Genomic DNA, 18,046 nt, shown 5'->3' with positions numbered 1-18,046 from the left:
AAAGAACCAGTGCGGGGGGGGGGAGGGGGCTTCTATGAACTGAAGGGGAGTGTGGCATGAGATTAGGTCAGAGGGGAGGCAGGAGCCAATGTTGGGGGCTGGAAGGCCATGGGGAAGAGTTTGACTTTATGCTGAAAATAATTGGAAGCCATTAGAGGGTCAGAAGCAGGGAGTGATGAGATCTGCTGTGAATTTTTGAAAGGGTTCCCTAGGCTTCTGTGTGGCAGATGGATTGTAAGGGGGGCAAGAGGGTGCCGGGAGACCAGCTGTGCAGGTGAGAGCCCAGTGGCCTGGACCAGGGTTGGATATGGGCAGATTCGTTCTGGTTGCAGGCAGCCACTTAAGCTCTAGAGTTTACACCCTTGCCAGCCTCCTTCACCCACACTTTTCCCTCCCGCTGAAACCTGACTCCACCAGAGAGCAGGTAGGAGCTCAGGCTCCCCATCCCTGTGCCCTGCTGCCAGGCCACTCACTTGTCGGGCAGGGTTGGGTCGAATCCAGAGTAAAAGTTTATCTAGAACAGAAAGGTTCAAACTGCATTTAAAAAAATAAATAAAAGCTAGGAAATCCCTTTGGACAAAATTTTTCATAATTCAAAATATAAACCTTACAAGAGCAGAGCCTTCCCTCCCCAGCCCACCTCAGTCCTGAGGCAGCACTGGGCTACCTTTGAGGAACCTCAAGGTTCCAGAGAACACAAAAATCCCAGTGATCCAAGGCTGTCTGTGATGACAGAGGGCATCCAAGGTCAAGCCAAACAGCAAAGGCTGAGGAACAAGAAGATCTCTGGCAGAATCTACATTGAAGAGAGCCCAGCAAGATGTTGGGTGTTGGATCTTGTAACCCCAGATTTTTAACACTGGAAAGCTTAGGCTGCTCAGGCAGCCTCACTCTCAGACACAGCTCCTTGGGCCTGACTTTTCAGAAGCCCAGCATCATCTTCCTGAGGGGAAGAAGTGCATCCATAGCTCCAGAGTTGTGTGGTGCAGCTGCCCAGGCTGTGCACTGTCCAACTCCAGGAGGTACCCAGCTGACGATATGAATGGCGCTCCCTGGAATTAAGAAATGCAGCAGCCCTTTAGGACCCTCCCCAAGGTCTCAGTGTGGTAAGACTCTGGAGTGGAGGAAGGGACCCTAATTTCTTCAACTCTTATTGGTCAGTTTTTCCTAGGAGGCCAGAGGGCTGACTGGCTGATCTCCTGATGGGTTACTGAAAGACATGAAGGCAGAGGCATCTTGACTGCCTGGCCCCCACCCCCAAGAGTAGTACAGAAGCAGCTGTGAAAGGGAGGGAGTTGTGCAAATATCATTCCATCCTCTCATCTGTGAAATGGGGCCAGGAACTTGCAACTCTCAGGATTATGGAGAGGAAGAAATAGCAAACAGGCAGTAAAAAGTGGCTTTGGATTTTACCTTCCTTAAAAAGCCCCAGGGTCTGTCCTATCCTTTCTCTCCAGCCCCTCACCCTCACGCTCTAGCTGCCCTGAGTCCCTCAACATGGCCCATGCAAACCACGGGTTTCACGCTTCTGTGCATTTCTGCCAAGAACGCATCTTCCTGTCCGCTCCTCCAGTGCCCAACTCCTACTCCCCACCCCTTGTGGAATTTGTTGAACTGAATTGCACTGCAGCGTGGGACCTCTTTGAGCTTTCTTAAGCCATGCGGTTACTAGGGGCTGGCCCTGTGATACTGATGGGTGCAAGTCCCCAACGGGATGCTGGAGGATGCCTCTTTCATCGCCCAGCACCCTCTGCAAGGACTCGAAAGGGACCAACAACAGCCTAGGTTTTTCGGTTGCATGTTTCAGTACTTCGTTCTTTTTTTTTTTTAATTTTTTATTGTGATAAAATATATATAACAAAATATACATTTTAACTTTTTTTTTCAGCATAAGAAAAAAGCTATTATTTCAAATGCGTTAAGATTTACCAAATATATTAAACAGATTAGTTATCATGGCATATTTCAAGTTGTACGATTATTCTGATTCCATGAACTTCCTAGATGGATTTTTTTTATTGTGTCAAAATATACATAACATAAAATTTAGCCATTTTAACCATTTTTAAGTATATTGTGGCATTAAGTACATTCACACCGCGGTACAATCACCACCAGTGTCCATCTCCAGAACTTTCTCATCCTCCCAAACTGAAACTCAGCCCCATTTCCCCCTTCGTCCAGCCCTCGCGACCACCATCCTGCTTTCTGTCTCTATGGATGTAAGGATTCCAGGCACTTTGTGTACGTGGAATCACGCGGCATTGGTCCTTTTGTATCTGGCTTGCCTCACCTGCCGTGTCTTCCGTTCATGGCGTCCGTGTTGTAGCATGGTTCAGGATCTCATTCCTTTCGGTGGCTGAATGGTATTCCGTTGTATTCCATACCACGTTCTGCGTATCCATTCATCTCTCCCTGGTCACACGGGTCGTTTCCACCTTTGCCGGGAACGCCCTGAGAACAGGAACGCGGGAAGCGCGTCTGAGCCGTCAGCTTCGAGTGACCACTCATGATTATCAAATTAAAAAAAAGAAAAAAACCAAAGTGTTTCTCATTACAAAAGTAGATACACTCTTCAGAGAAGATTTAGAAAATATGGATAAGCAAAGAAGGGCTTGAAATCTACCGTAACCCCATCTCAGAGAGGTCATTGCTCTTAACAAGATGTTAGAGCCTGAATGTTCCTATGTTGAAGCCCCCAGCCCCAAAGGGACAGTATTGGGAGACAGAGCCTCCGTGGAAGTACTTACGGCTCAAGGAGGTCATGAGGGTAGAGCCCTGATCCAGTAGGATTAGTGTCCTTATTAGAGACACGTGAGAGCTTGCTTGCTGTCTGCCGTGTGAGGACCTAGGAGAAGGTGGTCGTCTACCAGCCAGGAAGCAAGCTCTCTCCCGAAAACTGAATTGACCGGCACCTTGGTCTTGGACTTCCCAGTCTCCAGATCTGCGGGAAAGATCTACGGTACACACCACCCCATCTATGGTCTTTTGTTTCAGCAGCCCAAGCTCAGACACGCAGGTATCCTGCCAGTCATCTGTACGTATATGTGCATATATTTGTGGGTTTTTAAGCCCAAACCAAAGTGAGATCATTCCTTTTTTTTTTTTTTAAGATTTTATTTCTGTGTCAGAGAGAGAGAGAGCACAAGCCGGGGGAGCGGCAGGCAGAGGGAGAAGCAGGCTCCCCGCTGAGCAGGGAGCCCAATGTGGGACTTGATGCCAGGACCGCAGGATCATGACCTGAGCCAAAGGCAGACGCTTCACTGACTGAGCCACCCAGGCGTCCTTAAAATGAGATCATTCTTAGGCAGTTTATCGTGGGAATTAAGAGTAGACTTTGGAATCAGACAGACCTGAGTTCAAGTCTCAGTGGTGTAACTCTGTGTTTCCTCGTCTGCAAACGAGGAGGAGAACAGTATCTACCTCCTAGGATTGCTTTGAGGATTAAATTAGAAAATGGTCCTAAAGTGGGGCGCCTGGGTGGCGCAGTAGTTAAGCGTCTGCCTTCGGCTCAGGGCGTGATCCCAGCGTTCCGGGATCGAGCCCCACATCGGGCTCCTCTGCTATGAGCCTGCTTCTTCCTCTCCCACTCCCCCTGCTTGTGTTCCCTCTCTCGCTGGCTGTCTCTGTCAAATAAATAAATAAAATCTTTAAAAAAAAAAAAAGAAAGAAAGAAAGAGAATGGTCCTAAAGTGCCTGGCACACGGAAGGGGTGTTAAAGTCACCAGTCACTAGACTGTCGTCTCCTTGAGGGGCGGAGCTTTCCTGACTTGTCTGCTTTACTCCTTGTTCTTAGCACATGACTTGCAGAATAAGGGCCTAGTTAAGTATTCACTGAATGAGTGAGTAAATGGTGCAATGAGAGGATAGAGCAGCGGGCACGGTGTCTAACGGATCGTAGCATAGTTTCGCGGGTATTGTTATAATGTTCTATAACCAGCAGAGCCGAGTGGTTGGTTAAGAGTCTGGGCACCTGAGTTCAACTGCCTGGGTTTCGGTTCGGGCTTCCAGATGTGTGACCTGAGTCAAATTATTGTAAATGCGACTATCTCTACAATTCACTTTAAAATGCGGGGGCGCCTGGGTGGCACAGCGGTTAAGCGTCTGCCTTCGGCTCAGGACGTGATCCCGGCGTTATGGGATCGAGCCCCACATCAGGCTCCTCCGCTATGAGCCTGCTTCTTCCTCTCCCACTCCCCCTGCTTGTGTTCCCTCTCTCGCTGGCTGTCTCTATCTCTGTCGAATAAATAAATAAAATCTTAAAAAGTAAAAATAAAATAAAATAAAATGCAACTTACCATGGAGGTAAGAATAGCAGCAGCCTCGCGGGGTTGTCACGAGGATTAAATGAGATGATCCATGTCGAGGGCCTAAAAATAGCACCGACCTCGTCGTGTTGTCATGAGGATGAAGGGAGATCACCCAGAAAACATCCAGAATGGTGCTCAGCGAAGGCTTTATTTGCTTGATGTCAAAATGTCTGTTACTGTTTGTCATCCTCAGATCAAACAGCAGCAAATCGAAAGCAGAGTCCCCCAAAACGCCCAGCAGCCCCTTGACCCCCACCTTCGCCCCTTCTGTCTGCCTCCTGGCACCCTGCTATCTCACGGGAGACTCTGTGCGGGACAAGTGTGTGGAGATGCTCTCAGCAGCCTTGAAGGCCGAAGGTGAGAGGGCCTGGGCCGGGGCTGGAGGAGGGAAGGGCTTCCCGAGGGCAGATGAGATGTGGTCTCTTTCAGGAGGGGCACAGGACACTCCAGTCCCCAGTGCGGGCAGGCCTCACTGCCAAGGTCATGTCTGGCTGACGCCTGTGCTTCCCGAATCTCTTATAGACGATTATAAGGACTATGGAGTCAACTGCGACAAGATGGCATCAGAAATCGAAGATCATATCCTTGAGCTGTGCCAGGGCTGTGGGTGCCCGGACTGTCGAGCGGCAGGGTCTCCCAAGTGCAAGGGACCTGGGACCGTGAGCGGGAGGGGAAGCGCTCTAGGGATAGCCCCCTGCTCTGCCTCTGAACCAGAGTTCTTAATTCTAGCTAACATTGATTAAGTCTTGCACCTGCCAGCCTCTTGCTAAGCTGTTTATGACCAATGCCTCATTCAGGGTTGAGTACAATCCCGCAGGGTAGGTTCCCTGACTAAGCCCATTTTACACTGGAGGGAAGCAGGCTCAGAGAGGTTAAGTCCCTTGCCAAAGCTCATACAGCTCACAGTGGTGGTAGAGTTGGGATGAACCCAGAAAGCGTGGCTCTAGCACCTCAGAGCTCAACCGCCGTGCTAGACAGGCCATGTCGTCATGTGGCCGGGTGGTGATGTCAAGTATCAGAATAGACAGGGAGGACAGCATTCCTCGCGCTCAGCCTTCTCCCCTCTTTTAGCCTCTGAAGACTGATTCCCTTCTGCGTACCGGGCACTGTGGTGGGCAGCTGACGCTTCCTGCTCTGTCAGTTCTCCCAATCTCTATGAGGCGGGGGCCGTTGCTCCCATTTTACAGATAAGGAAACTGACTCAGGAACTACTGGGTGTCACAGCTTGACTGAAAACCTTGGCCTTCGGGTTCCATGTCCTGAGCTCTTTCCGTAAGACCCATTCTCCCGCTCTTTGAAAGGGGGCTGTATAGATGGAGGAGGTGACCACCCAAGTCTTGTGGGCCCATTGCACCAAAAGATTGTTGTTTGGGGGAAGAAAATCCCTCTCTGCTATGCCCCACTGAATGAGTGCATGGAATATCTTTTGCTGGAGAAATAAAGCTTTGTGTATCAGAGCGGTGTAGGAGGGGGACAGAATCCCCGGGGGAGAGGGGTTCGAGTGTCACACTGTGGTGCGAGGGACGCTTTTAAGCCTCCTGGGCTACCTAAGGATCTCGGTCGGGTCTGTTGGGGAGGGTCTGTGGTCTGTCTGGTCTGGCCTGCTCACCTGCTGCCACTTCCTGTGTGAGGCCTACCTGGATATCCTGCGACACACTTCCTGGGACCTCCCCTCCACCAACATTTAATTATTCACCAGCACGTCTTGGGCTATCGAACACCTCACCAAGTACAATTTCATCAATCCCAGTTGTTTCAGGAACACAGAGCACAAGGTATCAAAACTCTGAGCTTCGTCTTTATTCTCTCCAAGCAGTCGTCCCTCCGAACAGGTCCCTTCTACCTTCGAGCCCAGTTTGAAACTAAGGCCGGTGATCTGGTACCTTGTTCCACTCCCGGCCTTTCCTCCTTCCCTTCCTCCCTCTTCTGAAGGACAGGAAATCAGAGCTGCATCAAGCCCTTTTCCTCTTTGTTCTTACAAGTTGGGAGATAAGGGGGAGGATAAGTCCCGGGGCTTTGAATGCTCTGGGTCCCCAAAAAGATCTGTCCTGTTTGAAGTGACCGCTCAGTAACATGGCAGCCGGAGGGCTGCGCTCCTCCGAAGGGGTTGCTGACCCCCGGGCCTGTGCTCCACCTTGTCCTGCCTTGGGATCTCAGGAAACAGAGACAGAGTCAGGAAGGGGCTGATGACAGTAGGGCTGGCCCTGCCGTCCCCACCTATGAAGCAGATACACGCCTCCAGGAATCCCAAACACAGATTTTTAAACAAGTCTTTTGGCTTTTAAATGCTTGGTGGCATATTCTTTCTTTTCACGTTGTTATTGTACAAACAACATCAAAACAGCAATAACAGAAAAAACGGATAAGGCCGCCTTGCCTCCCACGACTTCTAGCAAAGTCAGCTGTTTCCATGTGTTGAGATCCCCCACAGCCTCTTTCTCGGATATGGCTCTTCCCAGCAAAGGGCTTGTCTTCCTGATTCGGCTTGGCATAGGAGACCGAGCCAACGCGGCCGTGTTCCTGAGCTCCTCCAGAGGATGGAGAAGGGAGGAGGGGGTGGGCGACCTGTCTGGACAGAGCTCACTGTGGTCGGTGGTCAGGGGCGGCTTCCTGCCGTGTGAGTGGAGAGAGCATTACCGTCAGGAGGGGGGTCTGGCTTCCCGCCCTGTCTCTGCCGGGAATTCGCCCCGTGACCTTGAGCAAGGGCCCGCATCCTTTCTAAGACTTAGCTTCCTTATCTGTTGATGAGAGAGGCAACTCGGACCAGCAATTCCCAAAGTGGGTTCCATGGCCTGGTAATAGGTATTCCTAGGGAAAAGGGGGGGCAGGGGGAGGTGGGTCTATGCTCAACTATGTGGGGAACACAATTGAACAAAACGACGTCTTTATTGCAATACCTCTCTGGGCTTTCAGCTTGAGGCGTCTCATCTGTTTCCTCGGGTAGCTGGCCTCCTGCCTTCCAGAGGCCCTTCGAAACGGGGGCTTATCTTCCTCACGGTCCTCCTCGTAACGGCCCCTGAATGTTGAGCGCTTGAAGTCCCAGGCGCCAGGCTAGCGCACCTGCAGTGGGCCCTGCTGAATCCTCGTAACAGCCCAGTATGTTATAAATAAGGAAACCGAGGCTCAAAGGAGTCATGTGACTTACTTGAGTCGCGCAAAAGGCTTCGACAAACCCCGGATGCCCATCCCTGGGGGCCCTGACACCACAGTGCCTGCTATGGCCTGATCTCACCATGGAGGCCGTTTCCTGTCCCTGAGGCGTCGCTAACCCCAAATGCCCGACTGAGATCCCCACTTCGGGGGTCAGAGGCCACGTAGGTGCCTGAGCCCTGTACAAGTCCGAGGAGAGGAACGGATGGTCCTGGGGCTCCTCGGGCTTCAGGGAGTGGCTCCCCGTCCTTCTGTGCCCCTCCACGAGTGGCTCGCTGGTCCTTGACATAGCCGGTCACATATCTACCAGGAGCTCAAGAGCACGGACATGAAGTACCGGAACCGGGTGCGCAGCCGAATCAGCAACCTCAAGGACCCCAGGAACCCCAGCCTGAGGAGGAATGTGCTCAGCGGGGCCATCTCCGCCGGGCTCATTGCCAAGATGACGGCAGAGGTGAGAGTGACGCCGGGACGGCTGCGTGGTGGGGTGGGAGGCCAGGCCCCTCCGGCTTTGCCCACGTCTGGGCCTTGTGACTCAGCAGAGATGAGCTGGGGGCTCTTTCAGCCAGACCCTCTCAGGCTCCCCATCCCTCCAGGCTTCTGGACCATCAGGATGGTCACAGCTACTGTGAATTAAGTGCCTTAGGCTTATTGACCAATGACATCTTCAGAGCGTCTGACGAAGAAGTGTTTAGTATCCCCATTTTACAGATGAGGCTACTGAGGCTCGGCGGGGTTAACTGATTTGCCTACACACACAGTTAGAAGATGTCAAAACTGGGGGCCTGGCTCAGTCGGGGGAGCATGTGACTCTTGATCTCAGGGGCTTTTGTGAGTGCAAGCCCCATGTTGGGTGGAGAGATTACTTAAAAAAAAAACAAACAATTATATCTTAAAAGAAAAAGAAAATGTCAAAAGCAGGAGGCAAGCTGTCTGGCCCCAGAGCACCCACTCTTTACTGCTTGGTCGTCTACCTCCCTCTTCTGCCTCGTTCAGTCTGGTGCCCAAGCCAGGTTAGCAGTCCCTGTCTCCGTGGAACACAGTCCAAGGTGGGGAAACAGACATATTTTTCAACTTTGCACAATACAGACGTGGCAAGTGCCACGATCAAGCCACCACGGGAACTTATAGCAGGGAAGGCTGATCCAGCCTGAAGGGGCCACTAAGGGAAGGAAAAGAGAATAAGCCTGTCCAAGGAAGCATGTGCCGTGGTTATAAGTTTCAGAACTGGGCCGAACTGCATGGGTTTGAATTCTGCATCTCTCACTTAGCTGTGTGCTCTTAGACAAGCTACTTACCCTCTCTGTGCCTCAGTTTTCTCATCTGTAAGACAGGAAGAATAATAACTATCATGGGGCGCCTGGGCGGCTCAGTGGGTTAAGCGTCTGACTCTTGGTCTCGGCTCAGGTCTCAGTGTCAGGGTTGTGAGTTCAAGCCCTTACTTAAAAATAAAAATAAAAATAAAATAATAATAATAATAGCCATCTCATGAAGGATTGAATGAGTTAATATATATGCATGTTTAGGTTAATATGTGTAAAGCCCCCCCCCCCCCAGAATTTGTATATGACAGGCTCAGTCACGGACCATTTCATCCGACCCCGAGCGCCACACTGTGAAAGAAGAAATATTTATCCCCATTTTATGGATGAGAAAAACTGAAGCCACACACAGCTAGTAAGTGACAGATGAGAATTCGAACCCAGATCGGTTCATTTCAGAGCCCGCATCTTGGAAACACGTTTTGTACACCCTCCGGTATGAGGGGCCCTTTGTTGCCAGGGCTGGTAGAGGGCATTCTGTGCAAAGGCCACTAAACCAAAGTGGCCCGGACAAGGGGAGGGGAAATGCCCTGGGATCCCGGAGTCCGGCTGTGCCTCAGGACGTCTGGGACCGTCTGAAACTGTTGGCAGGCAGGGGTGTGCTTGTGGTGCGTGTGGTGGGTAGGTGTGACATATAGTGTGTGCGGTGTGCGGACTGTACCTGCTGTTTAGTGTATGGGGGGGCGGGGGGATGTAGCGGGTGTCCGTGCATTTCTCTCTTCACTGCTTTCCTCAAACACCCCACACAAGAGCGAGCCCGGGCTTTAGCATGAAAGGGGAACTTGGCACAGGTGGACCAGGGTGCTCTTTCTGCTTAATTCAAAATATCTGATCTTGGGCACCTGGGCTCAGTTGGTTAAGCATCTGCTTTCGGCTCAGGTCGTGATCTCAGGGTCCTGGGATCAAGCCCCGCGTCGGGCTCGGGGAGCCTGCTTCTCCCTTTCCCTCTGTCCCTCCCCCAGCTCATCTTGCTGGTGCACATGTGCTCTCTATCAAATGAATAAAATCTTTTTTTAAAAAACCTGATCTTTTTAGGCAAACAGCAGCATATGCCCAGAGTTACACATTGCAATTCGGCTTTACAGTGTCTTCTCTTTCCTTGCAAGGAGAAGCTGGGACTTTTGTGGAAACCTGGCCTTGTGTTTCCTCCTCCCTGTCCCTCACTCTATGGCTCTGGGGTCCCCCTACTTCTATGTGTGTACGTTGTAGGAATGCTAGCAAAGACTCTTCCAGGCAATCCAAGGCATGGGGAGACAAGGCTCAGGAGAACCAAGAGCAAGGTATAGACACAGGCTTGAGCCAAACCCAGCAAGTTCCCCTAAGGAGAGGTCAGAATGGAGCTGAGTGTCTGGATTCAGACAAAGACAGGCCCCAGACATCCCAGCAAAGCAACTGGCCAAGCCAGGCACGTGGATGGTCTGCCCCCCCCCCCCCCCCCCCGCCAAGGATCATTCACTAGAACGGAGCAAGAGAATCAGGCGCTCAACTCACGCCCAAGAAGAGGCTGACCAGACCACGAGGAGCAAGCCGAGAACTTCGCAGTCCCTCCACAGGGCCAGGCACCAAGGACTCTGCCCTCTGCCAACAGCCCAGGCACCAAATGCAGAGGAAACCTTCATCCTGGGGACCTCTTTGGCCCCAGGCAGGAAGTTTCTATAAGAAACAAAAGACCATTTTTGCTCCAATAAGAAAAGTAACAGCTTGAGGTTGGACGGCCTGCCGTGTCCTGGCTCAGGGGACAGGGAGCGGCCATCAGGGAGAGCCTGGGACCTCAGATGCCCGTGGACGTGGGTGTCTCTTTCTGCATCCTGTGTCTCCCTCATTCTTCCCTCTGTCTTCCTTCTCTCTTCTACTCTCCACCCAGATGTATCCCAGAATGGAGTCGTTTCTGAGACCTTAGAGCTGTTGAGTGGCTACGCCGTCAGCCCCGTGACGAGAGGGGTTTGGTCTGTGCGCTGCTCGCCCAGCACTGAGACCCGCGGCTGGCACGTCACAGCTGCACAGCACATACTCACGGGGTTCACCTTCGGGGTCCCTCCTCTAAAGATGCATGCACATGAGGACCAGTGTCCTCTCCCGCTCTATCCCTGTCCTCGTGTCCTGCCTGATCATAGAGCTGTACGATACCACAGCCCTGTATTGACTCTGTGCGTCTTTGACACGGGGTCCCCGATGAGGCAGGGCAGAGACAGGTAAATGGATTGGGGAGTGGGTGTTTTTCTGTTCTCTGTGTCTTAGTGGGCACACAGGACCCCTTCCCAAAATCTGGCCCCCGAACACACATCTCCAGCTTGAACACACCCCCAGACACCCTTCCCCGAACGTGTTATTCTTGTCTGATCTTCAGTGTCCACGATTCTCTTTCTCTCGAACTGCTGTTTCCCTTGGGAGCTCCTGCTGATCTTTCAAGACTGGTCAAGGTGTCAGCTTCTCTAAGGAGCCTCCCCTGCCCTGAAGCAGTTAGCTACCCTCCTCTGGGCTCTCCCCAGTGCTGTGTATCCCTCCACCTTAAGTACCTCGTACACTATCTCTATCTCGCAATCCTATCTAAATACCTGGCTACCACCAGATTAGCATAACCTGGGGACAGGAAGCAAATCTTCCTATCTGAATCCTTAGAGCTCAGAGGCCGCGGGCAGCGGGAGCCCAGCACCTACCAGCTCCAGAGAGGTGATCCTGCGTAGCTATGCCTGGCTCTACACTCAGTTACACTACTTAGTAACTCGAAAGTGGCCGTGGAAGGAGCATTTACACTATGGAAATTGGTGACTGCTATAAGTCGGGCACCCCTAAGGCCAACACCCGTTCACCAGCACACACACGCAGTTAAAGGCATTCACTAAATTGACATCCAGTACATTTCGAGTGAATGAATGTGTTATGCTCTGGATTTCCCCCCACATTAAAGTTAGCTGCTTTTTGCTTATATGGCCCCAGTTGACTTGTTTTTCGGTATACCTCTGCCCATGGTTAGGGACTAGTCCTTGAACTTAGTATGGTTGGACGGACACGTTTGCACATACCAGAATAATTTGAGGGCACTAGTAAAATCCGCGGGCCTGCCCTTAGGATTTTGGATTCAGAGGACTCTGCATTTCATCAGGAAGCCCAAATGGTGAGAATGTAGGGGTCAGCACAGTACAATCACTTGACCTTTGTGCCAGCTCTGTTTTCCGTGCTTAAGGAGCCAGGGTAAGTAGATGATAGATAGATAGATAGATAGATAGATAGATAGATAGATAGATAGATAATAGATAGATGATAGAGAGAGAGATAGGTAGATAGATAGGGAGATAGATGATAGAGAGAGAGAGAGAGGTAGATAGATAGGGAGATAGGGAGATAGGGAGATAGACAGATAGGGACATAGATAGATAGATAGATAGATAGATAGATAGATAGATAGCAACAATGGAAATGTTTAGCTGGCGCCACGTCCTCATTTTAACATTAGCTCCAGCCATCCTCCCTCCCCCAAACCAACCATACCTAGAGCTCTCTCCAGTTTGGGTGTCCCCTCCTCTGCTGTCCTCTGGCAGAAGTGTAAAGGGGAGTCAAATGGCCAGGGAGATGGATAAAGGTAGGACCTGGGTAATGCAAACGCTGTGTCTGCAGTGCGCTGACGGGAGACGGGAGAGTCTGTTCTCTAGGAGCTTAAAGCAAAAGATGTTCTGTGATGCAGGGGAACAGTTAGCTGTGTGAACCCAGGAGCTTCGGGTCCCGCGTGGGTCAGGGTTGCCGCAGCAAGTCAAGGTTCCCAGCAGGCAGAATGGACTAGGCTGTGATCCCAGTTTGGACAGGCCCCGGGTCAAGTCCAGACCGGAAGGATAAGGGGAGCCGCACAGATCAGGGGGTCACGGTCCAGGCACCTCAAGCAGGAAAGTGCAGGCAGGTACCCAAGGTCCTGGCAGGCAGGGAGAGCACCGGATCTGAGGACATGAACACAAGCTATTGACCCTGGGGCGGAAGCTGTTTGCCTTGTGCGCTCCCACACATGCCCTCCTGCTCTCGGGCAGTCAGAGGCTGCAGGTCTGCCCTTCCGCCCAAAGCAGGATGCGGACTCTTTGGGTATAGACTTTTCCGAGCTGGGGCAAGGCCAGGAGTCTAGGCCTCCCTCCAGCTCCTTGTCCTCAATCCAGCATGTTCCCCTCTCCTCTGTTCAGGCTCTCTAGAAACCGGGTGGGGGGCAGGGCCCCTGGGCCTCTCTAGCCCTGAAGGGCAAACTCCTTTCTCTCCAGGAAATGGCCAGCGACGAGCTGAGGGAACTGAGGAACGCCATGACCCAGGAGGCTATCCGTGAGCACCAGATGGCCAAGACGGGCGGCACCACCACCGACCTGTTCCAGTGCAGCAAATGCAAGAAGAAGAACTGTACCTATAACCAGGTGTGGGAGAGGGGGCTGCGGGGGCGGAGGCAGAGAGCCAGAGGCAGCTTTGGAAGGAGCAGGGGGGAGGGGGTGCGGGGAGAGAACGGGCTAAAACTCCCAGGTGCAGAGAGAAGGCCAAGTCTTGCTCCACCACCATGCTGCCCCCGTGGCTTCTAGCAAATGTTCTACATGTAGGATCACCCAGAGGGGTGTCTGTGAAGCACGGCCAGCGTGCTCTGGCCTGCCCTGAAGCAAGAATGGAAGGAACCAGACTCACCAGGCACGGACTTCTGTAGAGTCACAGGTGGCTGGAAAGAAACTTAGCAATAGAGAACTTAGCTCCCTCGTTTCATACACAGAGAAACTGAGGCCCAGACAGGGGTCAAGCTTTGCAGCTTTGTCCAACGTGGCCAAGACAGTCAAAAATGGCAGAGAGACTAATAAACCCAGATTGAGACTTTTCTCCCTGCCTGCAATACAGCCAGCAGAGTTGAAGGCATTTAGCCCCATGTCCTGAGGCTGAAGACCACTGACCTGGCATGGAGGGGGAGGGTCGCAGAGGGCTGGGAAGGCCCCTTCTCGGAAAGACTTAAAACCCAGGAACCGCCTTCTGTTTCTGGGCTGTATATATTGTGTTCTTGGGGCACCGCTAATCTTGGATTCTAATTTGTACCTAGTCATTCTAGAACTCTATTCCTTCTCCCATCTGCTGGGCGAGCAAGATTTATCAAGAGCACCTTGCCCTCAGGAATCAGCAGCTACAGTAGAACTATAGCCAGCCTTGCCGTTCTGGAGGAGTCTCTCAAAGCATTCCCGTTCAGGAATTCAGAGATGTTTGTGCAAGCCTCCTGCTTTCTTCCAAGCACATTTCTATGTGGAGTGATGTGTTTCCTGTGCATTGCCTCCCACCAGAAGTAAAGTGCCCCTTAGCCAAGTTTCCTCTGCACAGAGAAACCCCAGTGTTATGGTCCCTCCGCTGTTACTGCTTTGCAGGAAGGAGGCTGGGCTGAGCCGTGTCCTCCTGGCCCAGCGCTGGGCTCCCTCAGTAGCCGGGCGATTACCCCTTCCCGCCGCCCTCCAGACTCCCAGCTGACGTCACAGTCAGAGCCGAGTGTCAGCAAAGTAACACGTCATGCTCATCCAGGGCTGGCTGTAGAAAATCAGAACAGTAATTATTAAATCTGCAGCTGCAAGGGATTTGCTGCGGGAAGCCCGATTCCTGCATCTGCCTGGGTTGGTCAAGGGCGTGAGAAACTAGGAAACAGGACATTAAAGAGTCCCAGGGGTCCACTGATCTTCAACTTGCTTTTCCTCTCTGGGCCTCAAGTCTTGCACCTCTAACATAAGGAACGGGGGTGGGGTGGGGCGCGTGGGTGGCTCAGTCGGTGAAGCGTCCGACTCCCAATCAGCTCAGGTCTTGATCTCAGGGTCGTGAGTTTGAGCTCTGCATTGGGAGTTGGGCATGGAGCCCAGATAGATGATAGATAGATAGATAGATAGATAGATAGATAGATAGATAGATGATAGATAGATAGATAGATAGATAAGGGAACGAACTAGATGATCTTTAAGGGCGCGTCGAGCTGCCAGAAGTTCTGATCAGGGAGGCACAGCCGCTAGGGTGTGTTCAGAGGTGAGTCAGGAAATAATTCCTGTAGATGAGCCTTGAGGCAAGAGAAGAGCGATCAGTTCAGAAGCATGAACAAAAGTGAAGGTGCAGAGGGCTGGTTGAGCCAGTGAGGCACTGGAGATGAGCTGATGGGCCTGAGAGAGAAGAGGGGTACGCTGTGGAGTTCCCAGTAATGAGGGAGTGGCTGAAACGGGGCGGGAGTAACAGTGCCAAGCTCTGGGATTTGGACCTACGGCTATAGACGGTGGCAGCTGTGGCACGTCTTAGAGCATGCGGGTGAATTCCTGAGTGGTCCAGCTCTCGCTCTCTCTCCCTCTCTCAGGTGCAGACACGCAGCGCCGATGAGCCCATGACTACCTTTGTCTTATGCAATGAATGTGGCAATCGCTGGAAGGTCTGTATGTCTGAAACTTTCTCCCTCCCCTGTCAACCCCAGCCGCTGCCCCACATAAGGAGAACTATAGCCGTAGCCAGGAAGGGGGGCTGACCAGCCTGTGCAGAGTGGGTCTGCCGAGCTGGAGACAGTGGCAGGTGCTTGTTGGGGAGGCGGGGAGAGGGTGCATGTGTGTGTTTTTGTTTTGGAAGGCACCCAGCGCGGGTGGGAGCAGCAGCCCACATTTTATCACAGGATGGGCAAGTCTGTCATTTGAGCACAGATGCAGTCAGCCTCCTGAGATCCACAGAGGGGAGGAAAAACAACGGCACTCTGCCTTTGGACCGCACCTCTTTGCTGAGTGCTTTCACAGATGGGATATCCTTTGCACCCTGCCAGAGACAGGGATGAGAGGGAGGCTGAGCCCTGCCAGGGGGTATTGTCACCAAATAGCTCCCAAGTCATCCTCCCCTCGTAAAGCAGCCCTGGAAGAGCCTTACGTTACCCAAGATTGTAATCTGGGCTGTCCCAAGCCCCTGCAAAGACAGAGGTTTTGTTTTTAGGCATGGGAGCCAAGCAAAGACTCCTCCCAGAGTGCTCCTTCCTGCCACGTCTTCTTCTGAAAAAAGTCAGTGTGATCATGTGACTGATGTCAGTTTCCGGTACCGTCTGACTTGCACGTGCACTGCGTGATGTCTGGGCCACCAGGCAGCCTGCAGGTGCTCCAAGGGTTCTGAGGCGCTCAGCAAGAACCCAAGACAGCCTGGGAGTCGGGAGCCCTGGTCGTAGGTCCCACTCTGCCCTACTCGTTGTGTGGCTCTGAGCTTGTCACTCACCTCCCCAAGCAAAAGGGTGTTGCTAATGCCTTTCTCCCATGGCTGATGTGAAGAGTATTACATACGCATCCACACTTTGCAAACAACTATGAGAAGTGTTCTTTACAACACTCCTCTCACTTTCAGGAGAGGAAATTGAGCTCCTGAAAAATCCTTAGCGAGCATAAAGCCACACAGTTGGGAGCACTGAAAGACAATACTCCAAATTCCTGATCGATTGAGTTTTCTGCAACCTTACTAAGGGCCTTGACGGCCCTGGGGCCTCATTAGAACTGCCATATTTTTTAAGGTAAAAGTCAGATGACTGTGTATTTTTCCTTTATTCACCTACTGAGCACTTAGGGATGGGGCCAGCTTAGTGGCCTCGTGGTTTAGAGCATGGGTTTTGGCATCAGGTTCAGATTCTAGCTTTATCACTTACAAAGTGACTTTGCTAAGTGACCTGATCTCTCCAGGCCTGAATTTCCTCATCTATAAAAAGGGAATATTAATATCTAGTCTACAGAGCTGTTTTGAGGAATTAGAGAAGGTAATATAAACAAAACATTAACAGCTCTGTTATTAACAGCTGATAGCTTGTATGGTATCTTTGTCAAGCCAAAAAAAGGTCTCCCTGCCTCCAAGTAGACATAGCCTTGCACCAGGGTACAGAGCTAGGCAAACAGGGCAGGAGCTAAGTTTCAACCCCAACTTGCCCTGGGGCCAGGCTCTCTTGTGCAGTGCACAACCTGTACAACCATACCCCCCCCCAAAAAAAAGGCCCTGAGCACCTATGGGCTGGCCCATAGAAACCTCCATTCTTATTATTCTGAGTTTGTGACCTATTAGTATTATGGGAGTTTGGGCGAGTCACTTAACCTGTCTGAATTGCTTCTTTACCTGTGGAAACGGGAATGATATATAGTGCCTAGCTCATGTGGTGACCATGAGGATGTAATGCTGCTTAGCCCAGAGTAAGTGCTCACAAATGGTAGCTCTTGTGATTATTACTGTTGGGAAGAGGACATTCTGCATGCTCTGAATCCAGCTCCTCTTCCTTCATTCCTATTAGTAGGAGCGACAGGGCCCACTAGACATGGCAGCTACATGACTTCTGACAACATTTTCCGGTAGTGTCCCTTGCTATGTGGGAGGCCTAAAGTCTAACCGACTGATTAGTAATAATCACAGTGATTTTTTTTTTCTTGTTTTAAAGATTTTATTTATTTATTTGACAGAGAGAGACAGCCAGCGAGAGAGGGAACACAAGCAGAGGAAGTGGGAGAGGAAGAACCAGGCTCCCAGCGGAACAGGGAGCCCGATGCGGGGCTTGATCCCAGAACCCCGGGATCACGCCCTGAGCCAAAGGCAGACGCTTAATGACTGAGCCACCTAGGCGCCCCCACAGTGATATTTTTTTTTTAAGATTTTATTTATTTATTTGACAGAGAGAGAGACAGCCAGCGAGAGAGGGAACACAAGCAAGGGGAGTGGGAGAGGAAGAAGCAGGCTCCCAGCGGAGGAGCCTGATGTGGGGCTCGATCCTGGAACACCAGGATCACGTCCTGAGCCGAAGGCAGACGCTTAACGACTGAGCCACCCAGGCGCCCCCCACAGTGATATTTTTGACCATGAATTAAAAGCCCACCACATGCCCGGCATCAAATTTCCTATTTATTACCTGCCAGCCTCTTGCACTGGCCAGCATTACGACCCCATTTTACAGTTGAGTGATTTGTTCAAGGCCACACAGCTAAGAAGGGCAGAGCTGGGATTTGGACTCTGGTTTCTGTGGCTGCGGATACTACCTTCTTTTTCAACCCCCCACCCCACCCCACCCCTGGGTGACACAGGGAGAGCTCTAAAATTGTATTGCCTTTTTGGTTTTGTAGTTCTGCTGATAGAACCGCCAGCCAGGACTTCAGTGAACAAGGTGAGGAAGAACAAAGAGAAAGCGCTAAGCCATTGTAGCTGGAGAAAAAAATAAAAATGAAGATGAAGAAAAATGCTGAACTCTGAATGGGCTCTTAGGGATCAGAGGGAGAATCATAGTCTGTGGTTAATATTGATTCGCTCATG

The 18,046-nt window shown here is 51.5% G+C and overlaps 1 protein-coding gene across 1 annotated transcript in view; it reads left to right on the top strand.

Annotated features, from left to right (window-relative positions):
* TCEA3 (transcription elongation factor A3) overlaps positions 1-17,980 on the top strand; it is a 37,224-nt gene extending 19,244 nt beyond the window's left edge. Inside the window, exons 6-11 of the mRNA XM_057305103.1 lie at positions 4,504-4,667; positions 4,833-4,894; positions 7,765-7,914; positions 13,021-13,167; positions 15,102-15,173; positions 17,860-17,980. Coding sequence (XP_057161086.1) covers positions 4,504-4,667; positions 4,833-4,894; positions 7,765-7,914; positions 13,021-13,167; positions 15,102-15,173; positions 17,860-17,868 — 604 coding nt within the window. The 3' untranslated portion in view covers positions 17,869-17,980. The remainder of the gene's footprint in view (positions 1-4,503; positions 4,668-4,832; positions 4,895-7,764; positions 7,915-13,020; positions 13,168-15,101; positions 15,174-17,859) is intronic.
* The last annotated feature ends 66 nt before the right edge of the window (positions 17,981-18,046 follow it).

The sequence above is a fragment of the Ursus arctos genome, unplaced genomic scaffold, assembly GCF_023065955.2.
Source record: "Ursus arctos isolate Adak ecotype North America unplaced genomic scaffold, UrsArc2.0 scaffold_32, whole genome shotgun sequence".
NCBI lineage: Eukaryota > Metazoa > Chordata > Mammalia > Carnivora > Ursidae > Ursus > Ursus arctos.
This window is presented reverse-complemented; position numbering and strand designations above follow the sequence as displayed.